The sequence below is a fragment of the Apteryx rowi genome, unplaced genomic scaffold (assembly GCF_003343035.1).
Source record: "Apteryx rowi isolate R43461 unplaced genomic scaffold, aptRow1 scaffold_335, whole genome shotgun sequence".
Lineage (NCBI taxonomy): Eukaryota > Metazoa > Chordata > Aves > Apterygiformes > Apterygidae > Apteryx > Apteryx rowi.
The window spans coordinates 467755-485573 of NW_020449808.1; the positions used below are offsets into that span (position 1 = coordinate 467755).

The 17819-nt window shown below is 37.9% G+C and overlaps 1 protein-coding gene across 1 annotated transcript in view; it reads right to left on the reverse strand.

The window, feature by feature from the left end:
* The window catches only part of DLGAP2 (DLG associated protein 2), a 386085-nt gene that overhangs the window by 32920 nt on the left and 335346 nt on the right, over window positions 1-17819 (reverse strand). Inside the window, exon 10 of the mRNA XM_026072046.1 lies at window positions 16677-16896. Coding sequence (XP_025927831.1) covers window positions 16677-16896 — 220 coding nt within the window. The remainder of the gene's footprint in view (window positions 1-16676; window positions 16897-17819) is intronic.

Genomic DNA, 17819 nt, shown 5'->3' on the forward strand with positions numbered 1-17819 from the left:
AGAAAAGCTACCCTATCATCCATAGTTTACCATCCATGTTTGGTCTTGGGTCTCTAATAATTAAGGTCTGGAACAGGAAATTTAATGTCACTTTCAAAATTTTTTCATTAATTATTATATCTGTGGATGTTCCTGTTACCAGAAGCAATGCCTTTCTGCATCTTGCCCAATTCTTTGCCCTGGCAGTAGTAAGTATCATATTTTATATATAGGAAGAAACTTTTCCTTTTCCTGATAGAAAATTTAGTTCCTTTTCATTTATCATCCCTTTCTTCATATGCCATCTTTGCACCATTCACAACTTTGCAAACTATCATTGGCCTTATTCACTATTAGCCTAAAGGAAGAACACAAAATCTCTTCAGTTTTGCTTCATGTCTTTCCTGTGTTTTTTGCTCTATCATCCTATAAAGTCCCGAGCTGTGTCGGGTTTTGCCTGCAGTGCAGCAGCTCCCTTCCTCGCGGGGAGGGCTAGGGCTGGGCAGAGCAGCCCCAGAGCATCTAGCGCTGACCCACGGGCAATGCCTGAGAAAGTCCATCCAGGAAGCTGAGGCAGAAAACTAAAATGTCAAGAAGAAGACTCAGAGGGAGGATCCTTGTCTTCAGTCACAGAGGGGTGAGTCAAGTGTTGGGGCCAGCACAGCCACGGGGGTAGAAATACAGAGTGAGACTGGGGGCGTATGAGAGCTGAGCACCTTGAAGGCTCAGCTGCCACAATACAAGTTTAGACTGATTGAAATAGTGGACTTCAGCGTAAGTAGAGGTGTGCCTCATGTTTTGACTTGTAAGACATCAATCCTGCATAATCGACAGTTGTTTCTGTGGCTCAAAAAAACATGACCTGAGATGACCTTCTTTAATTTCTTGAGTAATTTTGGTGTTTATATGCCGGCCATTTCTGGTATTTCTCTAGCCAGTCCTGCTGAGGCCAAAGCAAAGTAAAAGCAACACCCTTCTGCTACAGCAATAATCAACTTGTAAAATCTGCAGCTGCTCTGAAATGCAAAGAGAAAAAAAAGTAGATGGCACAAGAGGTAAAGAAATGCATCTTCTTAGTACTGAAATGAATGCAGAAGAAATTAGGAAAAAAATATATTTTTTCTTTCCTGGTGTATTCAGATGCTATCTCAATATAGAAATCTGTTCATTTTTTGCTTTTTTTAATAAAGCACGAAAAATCTTTATTTGGAGATCATAATATACAATCTGTCTCCAACTGTTAGCTAATGATCATCAACAAAAAATTATAAATATGGTCAAAAAAACTTCTTCTAATAATAAAATATCTGGGTATTTCAGACTACCATTCTAATCATAGTATTGACTGTTCAGGTATTTGTCCTACTTCAACATAAACATGTGCAATCAGCTCCACTGGGTTTTTCCTTTAAGAAAGGACATCGTTAGATAAATGGAGAGCCCACCAAGTGGTTCGGTGCTGCTTCATACTGGTCTAGGTTAAATGATTAAAATCAGGTACAAATTATTCAGAAGAAAGGAGTGGGTAGCACAGCAGCATAACAAGTATTGATTTGGCACCCAGGCAGGAAAAAAGTGTAACTCTCATCCATTTGTTTTTGCAAGGGCTATTATCATTATGTAGAGAGTCCACTTCCCATTTATGCCTGCTCCAGTTACCTTCTTCTAGCATATGAGCTACAATTAATACCTTAACTGACAAATGACCACTTCCCACCTCAAATATGCAAGATGCCCTATCAGTGCTGAATTTAGCACCAAGATGGCCCCAGGTGACATGTTCTGTAAACCACCTTAATGTCTCTTATGTGCTTTGTGATACCAGCTGGGAAACACTGTTCAGAACCAGAGTATCAGGCATTGTGGCAATACTGGAGAGAGACCAAGAAGACAATCCCAGCCCAAGAGAACTCACAATTTAACTGTTCAGATACATACAGTAGAAATCTAAGGAAAGTTTACTGATTTCTTAAGTAACAGGAACTTTTCTATTTAATATACTTGGAAGCAGAATACCCCTCTTAATCTACACTGCATTTGACTAAACTTGGCAAATGATATTGTAGCTTCAGCCATAGAAATGTCAGGCACTCTGCCCATATTTCAGGCCAAACAGTCTGTACTAGAAATAAAATGACTAAAAGCATTCAGTTGAGATCTAACTTCAGGTTATCCATGGAGATTCATGACAAAAGGCAGAAAGAGAGACTTGGTATATTTGATGAAGTATCAGCGGCTGTAGGTGACATTCAGAACACCTTTCCAAAGGCAGTCTTTCAATAAATCATTGCTGTTGGTTCATTTGAAAGGCATAATCACCTGAGGGGTTTTTACAAATCAACATAACCACTMAGCACTAAGTAAAAAAAAACATTATTTAGGCTGAGATCACAAAGTTGACTGTATGATGAATTTACATGAAAGCACCATCAATTAAAGGCAAAGGTTGTCCCTTATAACATGGGAGGAGTAAACTGGATTTTCTGTCTTGTAATATGGGTTATTTAGAATGAGTATAATTGCTCTGCTGGAAGCGTGGAGCTGTCCTGGAGGCAGAGTTCCCCAGGGCATATTGCTGCAAGCAGAGATGGTGCGTCTGAGACTTTCCCAGGAACCAGAGCACTGAAGGAAATGCAGTGTGGACCCCCAAGCAGATGCTAAATGAAGGAAGGTGAATAATAACCCTGAAACCATTTCTGAATACTGAAAAGAAAACTTCTTGTAATGAAAAAAAACACAACTAAATCTAACCCTGTATGAAAAGATTACTCAGTTCTTGCTGTCATCCTTTGACCACTGTGAACACTCTTCCAGTCAAAAACTTTTACAGTCCCAGCTAACATGGTCGTCCTTGAAATGCCCTGAAACCTCTTCATTACACTTCATCATGTTTATCAGGACCACAATACTCTTAAAATAAAAAAGGTGCTTGTGGCTGCATAACAATAACTTCTCAAAACAAAGAATGATGAACATTAAAAAAACATTTGGAAAGCCCCTATTTAAAAGAGAGGATGTTGGGACACGTCTTTTTATATATAAGTTATCAACTTCCCTTGTACACTGGTCTCCAATGCCAAACATAATTAAAAGGAAAGTGTAATATCAGACAGGTCAGTTTAATTTTTACAAAGCCAATTTAGCTTTTTCTGAAGTAATATTGTGAAATGTTAGAAAGGGGTTTCTTTCTTGCATGAGTAATACCTTTAATGTTCGGTCATAATGAGATGATTYAGAAATGCTTAGTTTTGACATGTGTAGGCTCTGGTTATGTAATTAAGAAAGAGTGATCAGCTAGAACAAGAGGTAAAGGTTAAGATAAATTAGTCTGCTTAGATCCAGTCTGCCATTTTAGTTGTGTGCTATCAGTGATCACCTCAAAGACCTACACCTATGATTTTGGGTTTACTTCTTCTTGATGCTGGAGCAGTATGTGCTCAGGCTCTACAAAGAAAAATGTTTAGCTTTGCTTTATTACCTGACCTTGAGCAGCACTAACTGAATGTAAATGTAAAGTATTCAGAATACTACTGAGACACAGCTACTTTGTACTTAAATTGAAATAATGGCTGTATTTGAATGTAAGGCAGATGAGGAGACACCTCACATCTACATTCTCACACAATCCTGACTTTTCCAGCTGTTTTGTTTGCTACTCCTGGGATAAGTGCTCACTTTTGCTTCTTGCTCTGCTAGTGAAAGATCCTGTCACTTCTGAGGGTTCTCCAGATTTAAGAGTTTTTCCATTTGTAAGGTTAGAAAAGTTTTTTTTTTTTTTTGAATTGTAAGGATATTCAAACCTTGCAAACAGTCTTTAAAGCTTACCACTGTCATAGTGCTTGATGTTCAAGAGAGAACGTTGCTTTTAAATAAATACATTCTTTTAATCAAATCTAATTATTTTCCATTAAACCTAATCAGAGGGCTATTTTAGTTATTATCATATCTTCCTGCTTCTCCCCTTTTCCCATTCTGCCCTCTAAAGCAAATCCTGTCCAGGAAATATACCAGGTATCTCTGTTTCTCAGTAGAAAGGATCTTTGTGTTTGGATATATTACGATCTCCTTCCCTGCAAAAAGAATCTCTTTTGTTGCTTTACAGATTAAGCAGTAAGAAACAGCTGGTGTATCCACAATGGTATTTTTGTAAGGTGTTTTCCTGAGAAGACTGCTTACCCCCAGACGAGTTCTATCAGCACAGTTATCTGTCCATATGATGGGCTTTTTTTTATTTGAGCTCCATAATGCAAAGTATTGTCTGGGTAGTAGGTATCTACAAGTTCCTAAACGTTTCCCTTGATAGGTCATTTTAGATGAATTATATTTAGGTAAACCTGGATATTTGTCAGACACTAATGTCAGATGTTAATTGATGGTTTCATCTTGCCACAGTCCGTGGGAGCAAAATGCTGCATTTATTCTGTGCCAGATTTTTTGAGTTGGGTCCTTTAGTAACAACGAGTTTTATCATACCTTCAAGACATTGTCCTTATTTGCAGTAGAATCCATCTCACCTAACATTAGTCTTTTAAAAGATCCGAGTCTAAGTTAGTTGTCTGATCTCTTTTAGAAATATTGGAGAAAATAAGCAGTTCTGGAGGGCAATTCTTCTCAAACATCTTAGATGCCTATTTTACTGGAAATGAATGATGATTCACGACACCTATGCAGGCGCCTACTTCTCTCCATTGACTAGAAAGGGAATCAAGGATAACCAGCTCAGATCTAGACATCTAATTTTGAGGTGCCTAAATGGGTAGGACAAATTCCAACCTCTTAAAGCTCTGGCATGACAAAACCTGGGACAAAACCTAACTTCTGTTACCTGGGTTCATTGGAAAGGTGGGAGCTTCATCTCATCTGCTCCACAGCCCCTGTGAGCTGGCTAGTAAAGCAAGCCTGTGTGGCATTTGCTCACATTAAGGGTCTGATTGACACCCAGTTTCCTGCAAGAATGCTCCTTGATACCTTCTGCTGGACCTACTACATAGCAGCTAGTAATAGTTTGGCCCAAGGTCCCTTTGTAGCTCTACAGAAGCATTAAAAGCAAATTCTTTGTATTTCTTGTGCAGTTTTCGATGCTGAGCAAGACCATGCTGTTTAGCTCCACTAAAGCTGTTGACATTGAGGTCAGTATAGTTAGAACAATTCACAGAAGTTCAGGATCTGGAACATTATCACAACATATTATCGACATAGGCAAGATTTGTGTCTATTATATATAATTATTTTTAAAGAGCTTTTCAAAATAACATGTCACTGAGACACTGCTGCCAGATGACTCCCATACAAAATGTTATTTTTTAAGCAGCATCTGTTCTTGACATCTCTCTGCTAAACAGGATCTACATAGAATTTGAGATAAGAGTCTAAAATCATTAGTATGACACCTAACCTCAATCAGAATTTACTGGAGGGTAAGGCAAAATTACTGGATGAGATATTTTTTTATCAGTGTGTGTGTTAGGTTAGACTCGATAATTGCAGTAGACCCTTTTAGGCTAAAGCTCTGTACATCTATCTGATTTTGTACAGGAAACTAACAATTAAGTGGAAATGTGACTACTAAATATGGGAATAGCTGGAGTCTAAGAGTAGCATCTGAACACACTACAATCTCCCAATTAGAACTTGAAGGAGAACAGTATAAAAGGAATTACTGTAATCAAGTCATTCAGTGCGTAAATGGTTGCCTCCATATTGAGGAAACTAAGCTCTGTAGGCAGCCCATGTTACGTAAACGATAAAATCTGTTTTGACAGTGTAATTAATGTTAGTCTCAAAACAGAAATGCAAATCAAACAAGACATCAAGGTCAGAAACTGTAAGCCTTCGCCAGAGTTAAAAGAGATGTGGGCAACATAAACCTCATGGATTGCTGATGGACTAGTTACAAAGGGTTCTATTTTAGATCAGTTAATTTGCAAGAAATTATAGCTTAACCAGCACTTAGCATCCTGTAGACAGCAAAGCAAAGTGCTGACAGCTGCTTTACTCTTCAAGACAGTTCCTGTGTGCCTCTAAAATACTGAAGTTGCATTACAAAACATCATCTCAGCTTTTCAGTGGCAAGGAGGTAAAAAGGTACCTTTACCTATTCTGTATTTCATTTACAGAATGTATGTGCGGCTTTTCAGGAATACAGATCATATTTGTCACACCACCAAAACAGTGAGAAGCAGAGAGAAAGAAGGTCTCCAAAAGCTAAGAGCCACTATTACTTGGAGACTTTTTCACATTGAAAGCAATGGAAAATTTGAAATCATTTTTCAGTAGAAAAGAATCAAACCAATATTGGTATAATTCTGTACTTAAAGAAATCTCTCTTCTTGACTTCCCATGCAGCCTTATTACTCATATGAAATATTTTCTGTCAGCCTCTTGAAACACATTCACAGACATATTGTGCAGGCTTATTATTCAGGCTTTTGTTTGTACATTTTCTAGTCTCATTCTTATAGTAACTATGTGTACCTTGTGGTTTTCTTTAATTTCCAGTATGAAATTCCAAACTGCAAAAGACAGGAAAGAGTTTGCTCAATTAATCTTAAGGAAGTGTTGTGCAGTAGAATAATTTTAATGGTGCATTATGATAATTGTCCTACATTAAAGAATTTAAAAGATTAAAAGCTATTTTACTTAAAGGAAATTCAATGCTTACCTTTAAATCATTCTTTTAATCTGTAGAAAGCTACAGCTCTGGACACAATCTCAGAGTACACTTCTGAGATTGTAACAGTATAGGCGATAGTCAAATCAAGAAATCYTTCTACCCAAGATACAAATGGAGTCAGGATCAGTGTCAAAACAGCGCTCGGAAAGCTACTTCCAGGTTACCAGGCCTACATTTAGGTCTAGCAAATGATTCTGCCAGGTTTTGAGCTCTCAACCCTGTAAAGTCAGAGCATGGCTCTCTAAAGTCAGGTAGGGTCTTTATCCTTGTTTTCAGTGGGACCAGGATTTAACCTTTAGTTTCATCCTGCAATGAAAGTTGAATGTGACTGACTTTTTAACTCAGAATTCTGAAAGTTAGCTAGCTATACCTAAGCCATCACTGCAGACTATTTTTATAGGCAACTGAGAGAAATAGAGACCTCAGGAGGACAACTAATCTCATAACAAATACCAATCCTAAAGGAGATAAATCACATCTCATTGACTATAATAGAACATTAACGTGACTGCCTTTGACAGCTACATTTTAGATATTCATATTAGGTGAGAAGAATTTTTATGACTGAAATTTTATGTTTTTTCACTGTGGGAAAGGAGACTAGGAATGGAAGAAGTGTAAGAGTGGAAATATATCTATTTTTCTGGACATAAAACTATCCCAAAAGGTTCACTTGTATTTAACATAACAAAARCTAAATGCATACAAAAAGTTATGACTCATTGATATGTTCTTGATATTATGTTCCCAATCTCAAAAAGCCAAGTGATGGCTTATTCACTTCAAACTCAGTATCTTCCCCAAACTTGTTAGAATATCCTCTAATTGCCTCTGAGGAGTAGCAATAAGATGTTTGGATTGCTCTGATATTTGTGTAAACTATGGTTTTCAGTGTACATAATTTAATTGGCTATATACTGAGACTAAACCTTGGACTTTCAGCATGCTAGAACATTTCATATATAGTGAGTATGGAGTTCGTTGTTAAGGATCAGCGTGTCGTTAGGTGAGTGAGTCATTAGGTAAGACATCTCAGTGTAGATGTTTGTTGTCTGTCTGTTGGTGTACAATAGGATCCATACACTGTATTCACTCTGGGTCAAATTCACCTAAACATAGGTGTCTAATGCCTTTTTACATGTCCTAGGCTAATCTGCCTAGCCTACAGCTGTTTGTCCAGAAGAACACAATTCTCCTATAGGTCCCATGTGGATGTCTCAGATGTCTCAAATGATACCAGTCATTAATGCCTGAACTGATCTGAATTTACTGTCATGGGAAATCAGACAACTAGCTCCCATGTAAACATATGTTTTTAACTGACTTAATCTGGATCCAATCCCATCCCATTTACCTAATCTTTGTGGTTTAGGGCTAATTTGGTCTGGTTATGCCCTTGGAATGTCACTAATTTTAGCATCTTTATTTTCAATGAACCTCTGAAAAAAAAATATTTTAAGTGTCAGGTTTACCAATTGCCCTTCTAGAATAGACCTGATCCTGAACAAAACCTTCAGGGCAGAAATGGAAACTTAAGTACAAGCCTGACCTTTGTCTAGACTGCATTTCAGGGAAGTCAGATTAGAGGATGGGACTTGCCGAAGGGTTGGATTCTGCCTGCAAGAGATACATAAGCATCCCAGCAGGCTTTTCAGCTCAACAAAACAGAGGGAGAATTCAGTGGAACTAAACCTAAAGCTAACTATAAAAGTCTTTCTCTTTCTAAGAAAAGCCTGACTTCTGAGGCTCTCCATTCAAATATAGATACTACTTTATTTAGAGAGTAATGAACTTGCTTTGTTTCTACCTTCAGATCTCTGTATTATTATGAAAGACTTGCGTACAGCCGCCCACTAGGATCCCATTCTCCTGGAAATGGCAATTTTGCAGGTTACAAATAAATAATTTCTCTCAGGAGAAGCATATTCGTAAGGGGCAAGCAATAATCAAAATGTCCTCTCCATGAGGCGGAGCAGTAGGGAAAGCACCTAACTTGTCTCTCTACATATCTGACAACACATTTTTGGAAATGTTTTTTTTGGAATAGCTGATGGCTATTCTAGAAGCTAAAGGGATCCTGTTGAAGCAAGATCTGCCCTGCCATGTGGAGGGTCATGACAGGGTTAAACTGTTGGAAAGTTACAAGCAGCAAAGCGTATGGGAAAGGAGAAGCAAGTAGCAAGGTACAAGGCATGATCGTGCGTGATCAGCGTGATAACTGGCTAGCTTGTGCATGAACAGGAGCATGATCAGCACGGTGATTGGCTTAGCGAAGCGTATCTGTGACGTGAACAATGTATATCTGTAAAACCGCTGAAGCAGCAAACTTCTTAGTATAAATATACTCAGAAACAAATAATAAAGGTCTCAAGATGCACCACTTCTTGAGTCTGTGCCTTCATTCGCTACACTGCTACAAAGGGGTATGTCATTATTTTGAAGTGCAGCTCGATCTTTTCCCACATACCCTCTATATGCCACAGCACCTTCCCTAGGACCCACACATTGAGGAATTCTCCCCTGGCAGTTTTTACAAAGACTGTCCAGAATTCAAAGAACCTAGAGCAGAATAGAGATCTCACCCTTGTTGTACTGAAAGCTTCATAGAGCTGAGGCCATAACTTTCATCAACTTCAAGAGTGCTATGCTTATTTACATTAACTGATGAACTGAGCCCCTGATGGATGAAATATTTTATGTGAACTAGTACAAAGCTCTTGACAAAACACAGTTAAAACAAGCTCTCTATACCCAGCACAGAAAGCATTGTATTCCACAGCACATGTCAGCGTTATGGCTCCTGATATACACTTCTCTGAAAAAACAGGATTGGATAATTGCAGAGCTGCTGAGAAGACTCCTTAAGAGGCTTTTTTCATTCCCTGAGGAATGGAGAAGGAGAAGCATTGCCAGGAGAGGGTCCTGGCAATGTAAAAGGAAGCCCTAGGAACATTTCGGCTAGGCAAGGCTCACCCGCTCTGTGAGCTTTCCGGTGCTGTGCCGACCCACCTAAGGACAAAACCCTCTGGCAGACTCTAGCTAAATAGCTGGGCTGAAATTTATCTTTGCCRCTATTAGCTTCTATCTTTCCAGGAAGGCTTCACACACCTGAGCAGTGAATCACCTTCCTTGCATGATTTTGTCTTTCTTTCTTACCCTTTCTTTTTTTTTCTTTCTTATAATGTCATTCAGAAAACAAAACTGAGAAAATTGTGAAAACTGATCTCACAGAGCAGCTTTGAAGCCAAATTCTTCCAGGGAAGGGAGCATGGGTGTCCTTTTTAATAAAAAAAGAGCCAGCTGTCTGGCAAATCTAATAGATTACGGAGGAATTATGTCAAGCACAGAACAGAAGGAGCAAAGGAAAGACAGTCATTACACATTTTTAAAACTAACCATAGATGCAAGGCAAGGACTTCATTTTTTATCTTTGCCTCTGCAGATCATCTGTACCAAGGAGAATGAAAATTGTAAAAAGCTCCTGGCTACTGCTCCAACTGTTTTGCATGCCTCATCAGCCTGAAGAAGCCAGGCGGACAGACAGCCTTGATTAGCACAGCCTTCCTCTGATCTCAGGGAATCCCAGAGTTATGAAGAGTTACAGCAGCCCCTTGGCCATCCTCTGTTGTACTCCTCAAACCAAAGGGCCTGTGTCACCTTCATCCCAGCGACTCCCTGGACCACTTCCATAATGTAGAACTGCTGCTTAACAGCGGTGTCAGCAAAGGAGGAGAATAGTATATTTTAAAGAATTAGGGACTAATTATTCCCCCCAGATACACTCAGAGCAATGAAAATGATGTGTGCATATCCAAGTGTAGAACTGGGCTCATCATTTGTTAGTATAAAATTTCTTCTAACAGTATACGCACAGAAGTTGGCACAGCATCAAAGTAATAACTCAGGATCCCCAAGTGCTCCCACAGATATATGTTATGTTTCCTGCAGAGAATTAGTGCCAGATAATTCAATGGGGCCCCAACAGTAATTAAACAAAGTCAATGGGAAAATTATAATTGAGAAAACAGCCTTTTATATCTTATCTGGAATTAAGTTTTTATGGGGGTTTAAATATACCTATAGTATAGGAACACTGCTGCAAACTATTATTTAGCAAAAAAAACTAATATTTTATTATTTTAGGTTATTACCAATAATAACCTCTAAGACTCTGCATTTATTTTCATTTTTTGTAAAGAGAGAACATAAATTTTGGAGATATTACTTCATGCATTCATTTTCCCCCGTTTGGCTGGATTTTCCTAGCCATATTGCACCAGATTAAAAAGATTCAAGCAGCCACCTGGATAAGTATCTTACTCTTGAAAAACTGAAAGAAAATCATGTATTTATTGATCATAGCCCCTTTTTCTTTTAAGAATTTAGGAGTGTATTTTTTCTGATCTTGAATATATACGGATAGTGCTCAAGGACAGAGTATTACAACCACAGCAGCACCCCAACAAGTTTGTATTGAATAGTCAGAATCTCTATGAGAAATCCACGACTTAGACTTTTTTTTGCCTGCTTGGTGTCCTCATATCTTTGAAAAAAAAGTATAACAAATGGTATTAGTGTTCAAAGAGCAACCAGAAAATCAGTCCTTTTGGATTCTGCAGTGCCACACTTATGCAGCAGTACTATGTATAGCAGTACTAGCAACTACTATGCAGCYGCTAGATGAAATAGATATTCTCATGTCATTACGTCTGTAGGTAAATGATCATGCGGTCCCTTTACTGACAATGACAGTTTTGTGGATAAATATCAAATCCGCCCTCTAAAAATTCACCCTACATAGCCCCTTACTTCAAAAATGGAAAGCTGAAAATGGCTTTGAAACAGGAGAAAGGAAACCTGCAAATCCTCAGGCATTCTGAGCTGTAATTGAAAACTCTCATGCAATGTGACCTTGTTTGAATTAATTGGTTTTGGAATTACTGCTCAATAGTTCAGTAAATGTGCAATTCTCTTAAGTTTACTCTTTGCCAAGCAGAGTCCTACTGGCTGAGAAAAGCAAAATTTAAAAAAGACAATTCCATATGTCTCCTCTTTTTCAGCGCCAACTCTTCAGTAAGCGCTAATATACTAGAGCCACCTAGTACAAATTAGCTGAAAGGGGTTGCGTATAACTGATACTAAGGGTTTGCATTACACTACATTTTCTAGAAAAAAAGAAGCAAGTCATTGTAATGGAGTGTACTGGCCACTTAGGGCTAGTATCTATATCCTCTGAAATCAGCAGTGCTGCATGCTAAGTTTTTCTCAAGATTGGTTGGAAATCCCCAAAGGGGGATCCAAGTGATCTTGGACTGACTATTTAACATTAGGAGAAGAAATCCAGGATGCCTTTATGTACCATGACCCAATTTCCATTGTGCTGAAGTCCACAGGTAATTTTTTTTTTTTTTTTTGTCATTAGTCAATTCATCAAAAAGTACAGGCTTTGTTGTAGCCAAATAATTTGAGTTATAGAGAAATGTTAGCTAGTTTTAAGAAACTGGTGTTGATGCCTAAAAGCTAGAGAACTTACTTAGGTCAGATGTTCAGTTCTCTTTGATGGGAGAAGAATTTCCTACCTCTCAGCAGAGTGCTTCAATTCCTGCGTTAAAGGACATTTCCATTTTCTTCTGTTGAAGCTGTTTCACTTTGAATATAAAAGCAATATTCACTGAGCAGATGTCCCACCTGCCAGGTGAATGTCCTGAGCAGTGGGCTAAAGCAGCAGTCTCTCTCTCAATGAAGCTGCAAGTGTTTTATCCAAAGTATAATAATGCTATCAGGAGAAACTGAGTATGTCCTCCACATCTAAATATACAATACCATGGTGTTTAGGATATTCAGTTGGATGGCCAAAGATGCAAATTCCCATTACTCTCTGTCCCACTTAGAAGAAGGATTTTAACAAGTTCTTCTGCTTCTTCACAACAGACCATCCTAACTGCTAGCTCCATTCTCATTCTAGCTCAGTAAGTATTTCAGCACTCAGGGTAAAAATCAAAAAGAAAAAACTGCAAGGGAATATCCCATTATGTTCGATAACATACAGAATATTTCATATATAGTACTCTCTCCACATATGGGGCCTGTAACAAAACAAGCTGACCTTCTCAAAAAAAGGGAGCACCAAACCAGAGCTTCCCACGTCATGCATAACTCCTTTCCTCTAGCTATGAACAGTCATCCTCACATTAGCTCTTTGATTCATTTGTTTTCACCAAATGCCAAAAACGGAAACAAAGTGTTCTTTTTACTCAGATTTTCATTTCACTAACCGAAACTGAAAAATGTTTGGTTTGGTTCTGACTGAACCATAATTTTTGCTTTTATTTTTTCTGGTTCTGTCCTAAATGAAAAGGCCAGTTAGTTTGACAGAGTCCTTTCGCTTTCAGCCAGCAGTCGCAGGAAAAGACAAAAAAACAGAGAGTGGTTCAGATCTTCCAGACCTCCTTGTCGGTTATGTTTTCATGGTACAATCCAGTGTTGCACAAGGGTATTTGAATTAACCGTTAGTAGGACATCCCAGGTATTGCAAGGGGGGTGATGTGTTACTGTGGCATTGCTGCCAGCCTAGTACACTCTTTCTCAACAGGACCACGCAGCCTGTGCTGACTATGCATTGAGCTGGCGATACGGCTCTGGTGCCCCAGGTAGCTTGTGTATCTCCCCCACAGCGCTCTGCTACACTACCCAGACATTACCAGAAGCATTGCAAGCTGACACTGTAGTGTATATACACGCATATATCTTTCTGCAATAGGAAACCAAGTTGCTACTACTTGGAAAAATAAACCAGATTTTATGGACTCTTCCTGGCAAGTGAAGCATTGCTTACAAGAGTAGCAAAGGTGTAAGGAAATGGTAGTTAGAAAGACTGCTGCACTTTGTGACTTCCCACTCAGGAAATTACATGTTGTCTGTGATGGAGGTACAAGGTGGGAGGCAGCARCAGCTGGAGCTGTATTTTCTCAGCTTTGCATCTGACAGCTGCAACTGGATGCAGTGCAGAGACAGAACGGATACAGTTGGACTGCCCTGTCATTCAGGGCTATAACTTTAAATATGCAGTATTTTTTACTGGGTTCATTATCTCTTTATAAAATGAAACAGAATGGATAGAAATGACCTAATCAGAGCGAAATATGGTCAGTCTTAGCAGGGGCCACATGGAGTTYGGGTCTAGCTTTCAGTGTGCCAGCTGTGAGGGCTGCTTTTGGTGCGCATCACTTGTCTTATCCATTTACACCTGGAGCAACAGGTATCTTGGCACACAGTCTCTAGCAGAGACAGACRACTCCTATTCCACAAATAATTAAACTATGTTGGTCTGTGCAAAAGTTATGTGTTCATTAGTACCACAGAAACTATGAAGGAAATGTCTGGTTTTAGAAGAGCTACTTATCTGTCATTCTTTTTCTATATATTAGAAAAACCTTGCTAACAGAGTCCATTAATAAGGTCCCACATAATATTCATTATAGTTGCAACCTTCCTATCTCCTGAAAGATGCTCATGAGCCTAGGAACATTTTAGGAAACTGCATGTTGTAAATATATATTCCATAGTTTCATAACTGAATTCATAGACCAAATAGTACATTTTTTGTTTCGGGTTTACATTTTTAGTTACGATTGAATTTTTAGCTGAGCCTGTGTGTTATGATTTAATTGCTTTACAACACTGATAAGAGGCATTCATGACCTATATCACTAAAATTTCAAGTAATAATTGAATTGCAATGCCTGTTAATTTTCTAAGAAATTGCTTTAGTTTCTTTGCCAAAAGAGTTTGTAACATCAGAAGGAAAAAAGGAATTAATCTAATGTAATTTTCCTAGCAATTCCAAAGACTGAATTGGAACTGAAGGTTGATGTGAAATTTTGACTTCTGTGACGTTTATTTGGATGRAGCTTGTATACATGTCAAATATCTGCCAATACCATTTTCGTATTTCAGGCAACTGCTTCTTTYACAATTTTCAGACAGGGTCAGAGGATTAAGAGATTTTTTGAACTATAGTAATAATAGGAAATGAAACACCTCCCACCAATGTGACACATGCTGAAGACAGAAATATGGAAGAGTTACCCTGTGGTTTTATAAACAATAGCTTATTTGGCAAATTAAAATTTCAATTAATAGTGAATCACATAATTCTTATTCTTCTTGTAAATTAGATAAATATTCCTAATTTGAATATTTGTCTTACATAGAAGCTGAGGACAAACTTGTTCAGTGGCACAGGGGTAATAATTTGAATACAGAACAACATGCTGAACTGCATATAGTCCATAGGCTTGGAATTACAGTCTTGGCTCAGGACAAAATCTCTCATCATCTTTTTTCTGAGATCTTTTTTTCTCCACAATGTCAATATCGCCTTACCACAACAAAGGAGAAAGATTATGTATTTAGGCAATAAAACCTATCTGATAAATCATTTTAGAGATGAGAAAGAAGCCATGTGTGAAACGAAGGTTAGAGTTTTCAAAACTGCATTATTTAACCAGCAGACTGCTAATCTATCCCAAACATTTTTCATAAGTATGAAAACACTGAAATGCAAACATATTTACTGCCTAATCTATTTATTTTCTGAAACATATCAYATTTTTTTCAGCTTTGTGACTCCAAAGAAAATAAAGTGATTTCCTTTCAGATGAGATGTTTGTTCTTACTTGGCATATAAACTTACAACAACTTAGGTGAAAATCAATCAAGTTGGTTACCAAATTAATTCTGAAAGTGTTCTAATTCAGTACCCGGAGTCAAGCACGAAAATAGATATTTAACACTTTCTTTGACTATGGAAGGTTTCTTCCTAATAATTACACATTATATGACAAACAGGAAGAGTTAGTCTCTGAGGTAGCAATAAGGTCCCCTTTCATGTTATGATAGCATCTCTGTTAAACAAGGGACAGGGGTGTTAATGGAAGCCACAACTCGAAGTTTTACACTGAAGTTATCCATAGCAATTAAAATATTATGCTTAAGATAAAATAGCATTTTATGCTATTTCTAGAAGCGCATATTTGTGTTATTCAACTTCAGCTTACTTTCAAAGGTCCCACTGTTCTGTTACACAACAGATGTGTCAAGCAAATAATTTTAAAAGTATTTTTGCTTGTTACATTTTAAGCTATATTTTTACTTTCTGTAAATGAGCAACTTGCACTTGCAAATTTAACAGTATGCGGCAAGGACAATATCATACTCAGGAAATGACATAATATATCTGGAAACATAAAAGCGTATTTGAATCACTTAGTAAAGAATATGTATTTGTTATAGATTCCATTTTTTTAACTGCTATCTGTGCAATCTTTCTCTACCAATACTAAATGCTAATATTCTAAAATTAATAAAACTAACACCTTTATTAAGCAACTAGTGAGAGAACAGAAATTCGCTATAAGAATGTCAAAAGATCCTAGGAATGAATGGTATAATAATGAATGCTAATGATTACTGATGAGTAATAACAAACATATGTGAAGGTTGCCACACTGTTTATGATTCAATGTATCAATACAACCGGTTAAAAGTAAGTAATTAATTCCATTAAGTTAATTCCCTGTAAGTGTTTAGACCAAATATTTAAAATATTGCTTCTCTTTTCCTTCTGGTATTTTAAGGATCTAAATTAAGGCCAGGGCAACTGATATCATTTAGAAGTTCAATTTCCTGATAGACAACAATATCTAAATGTCTAACAATATCTAAGTTATACCAGTTGTACTTGCATTTTTTTTGCACCTGTATAAAAAAAAAAAAAAAAAGGAGGTCAGATCAAAGCCATGGTGAAATCCAAGTCCATTACCTATGCTCACATGATTCTCTCCAGAAAGAACTTATTCCAAGCTGCAGCCACAACCATACAGTATCAAAGACCTAAGAATACTGGTATCAGATATTATCAGCACAGAGGGAAATCGTTTCCAGTGTCATATATCTTTTTACAAAACAAGAATATCTATTTTTACATGCACAACAGTGGAAAGGTCAGTGTAGATTTCCTTACCTGTGGTTGACCTGATAGTTGAGGTGATGTTGGAAGATGCCATCGCAGGAATACATTCATCATCTTGGGAATAGCCTGCCTGAATGGCACGCAAGTAACTGTGGCTTCTTGTTCGGAAACATCCAGGGAGGTCAAGGGCATCCATTGCCTGAGCTTCAACTTCACTAAACACTGATTCACACACCGATTCAAATTGCCCATTAACCTCTGCTTCACTCATCTGAATAAACAACAACAATGCATTTGATTTTTGACTTGCTTTTTTGTGATCATCACGGCCTCAACATCTCAAATGGACACCTGTACATTGATGAAGAACTGTTTTAGCAAATAGTTAAAATTTAGTAATCCCTTCTGATCACATTCACATTTTTTAACTTACATTAGCTGTTTATATGTAAATAGTAAGTACATCACACATGCCATAAAATTTATTTTACATTTAATATATTTTGGCATATTCAGTCATTAAATATATGATTTAATGGTAATGAACAAATATGAGATCACTCTGCACTGATAGAAACCTGTGCTCTGCCAGGACTGGAGAACAGACATCAGCTAAGCTAATATTAGCTCTCAAAAGGTGAGGGTGGGTTGCTTAGAGTCCTCACTTATCAGCAAAGTTACTAGTCATATGGACATTCAGCCTGTGTTGCAGGTTATACTTTTCCTCTCGCAATAAGGGAGCTCTCAGAAGTATCTCTTACTTGAGAATGTGTGAGTTCAAAGGCTGTTATGCTTCTAAAAAGCCTGAAAAATGTTGCATCTGACGCTATGTCCAGTGAAGCACTGGACGGACAGCCTTTGAGACACCCACACTGGAAAAGGAGCTGGGCACCTCCTTAGGTAATGCATGAGAAAGGGTTACTTGCCTCAGGCAAACTACTCAGAAAAGGCATTTTGGACATTAGGCTAGCCAATAGCAAGCGCAAAGCACCATCACTTTCCTGATGTCTCTGCACCTCTGTGAAGGTATGTCCCTAAATTTAAGCAGAACTGCAATTTCTTGTAATACATCGCCCCATATCCTCTTCCATAGGTAAAGTGCTCACAAGCATTCTTTGAAGTAGAGTTGAAAAACTGTGCAAAGAGCACTATTTTTTTCTTTTTAAGAAGTGGCCAGAGGAGAAAGCCCTGCTT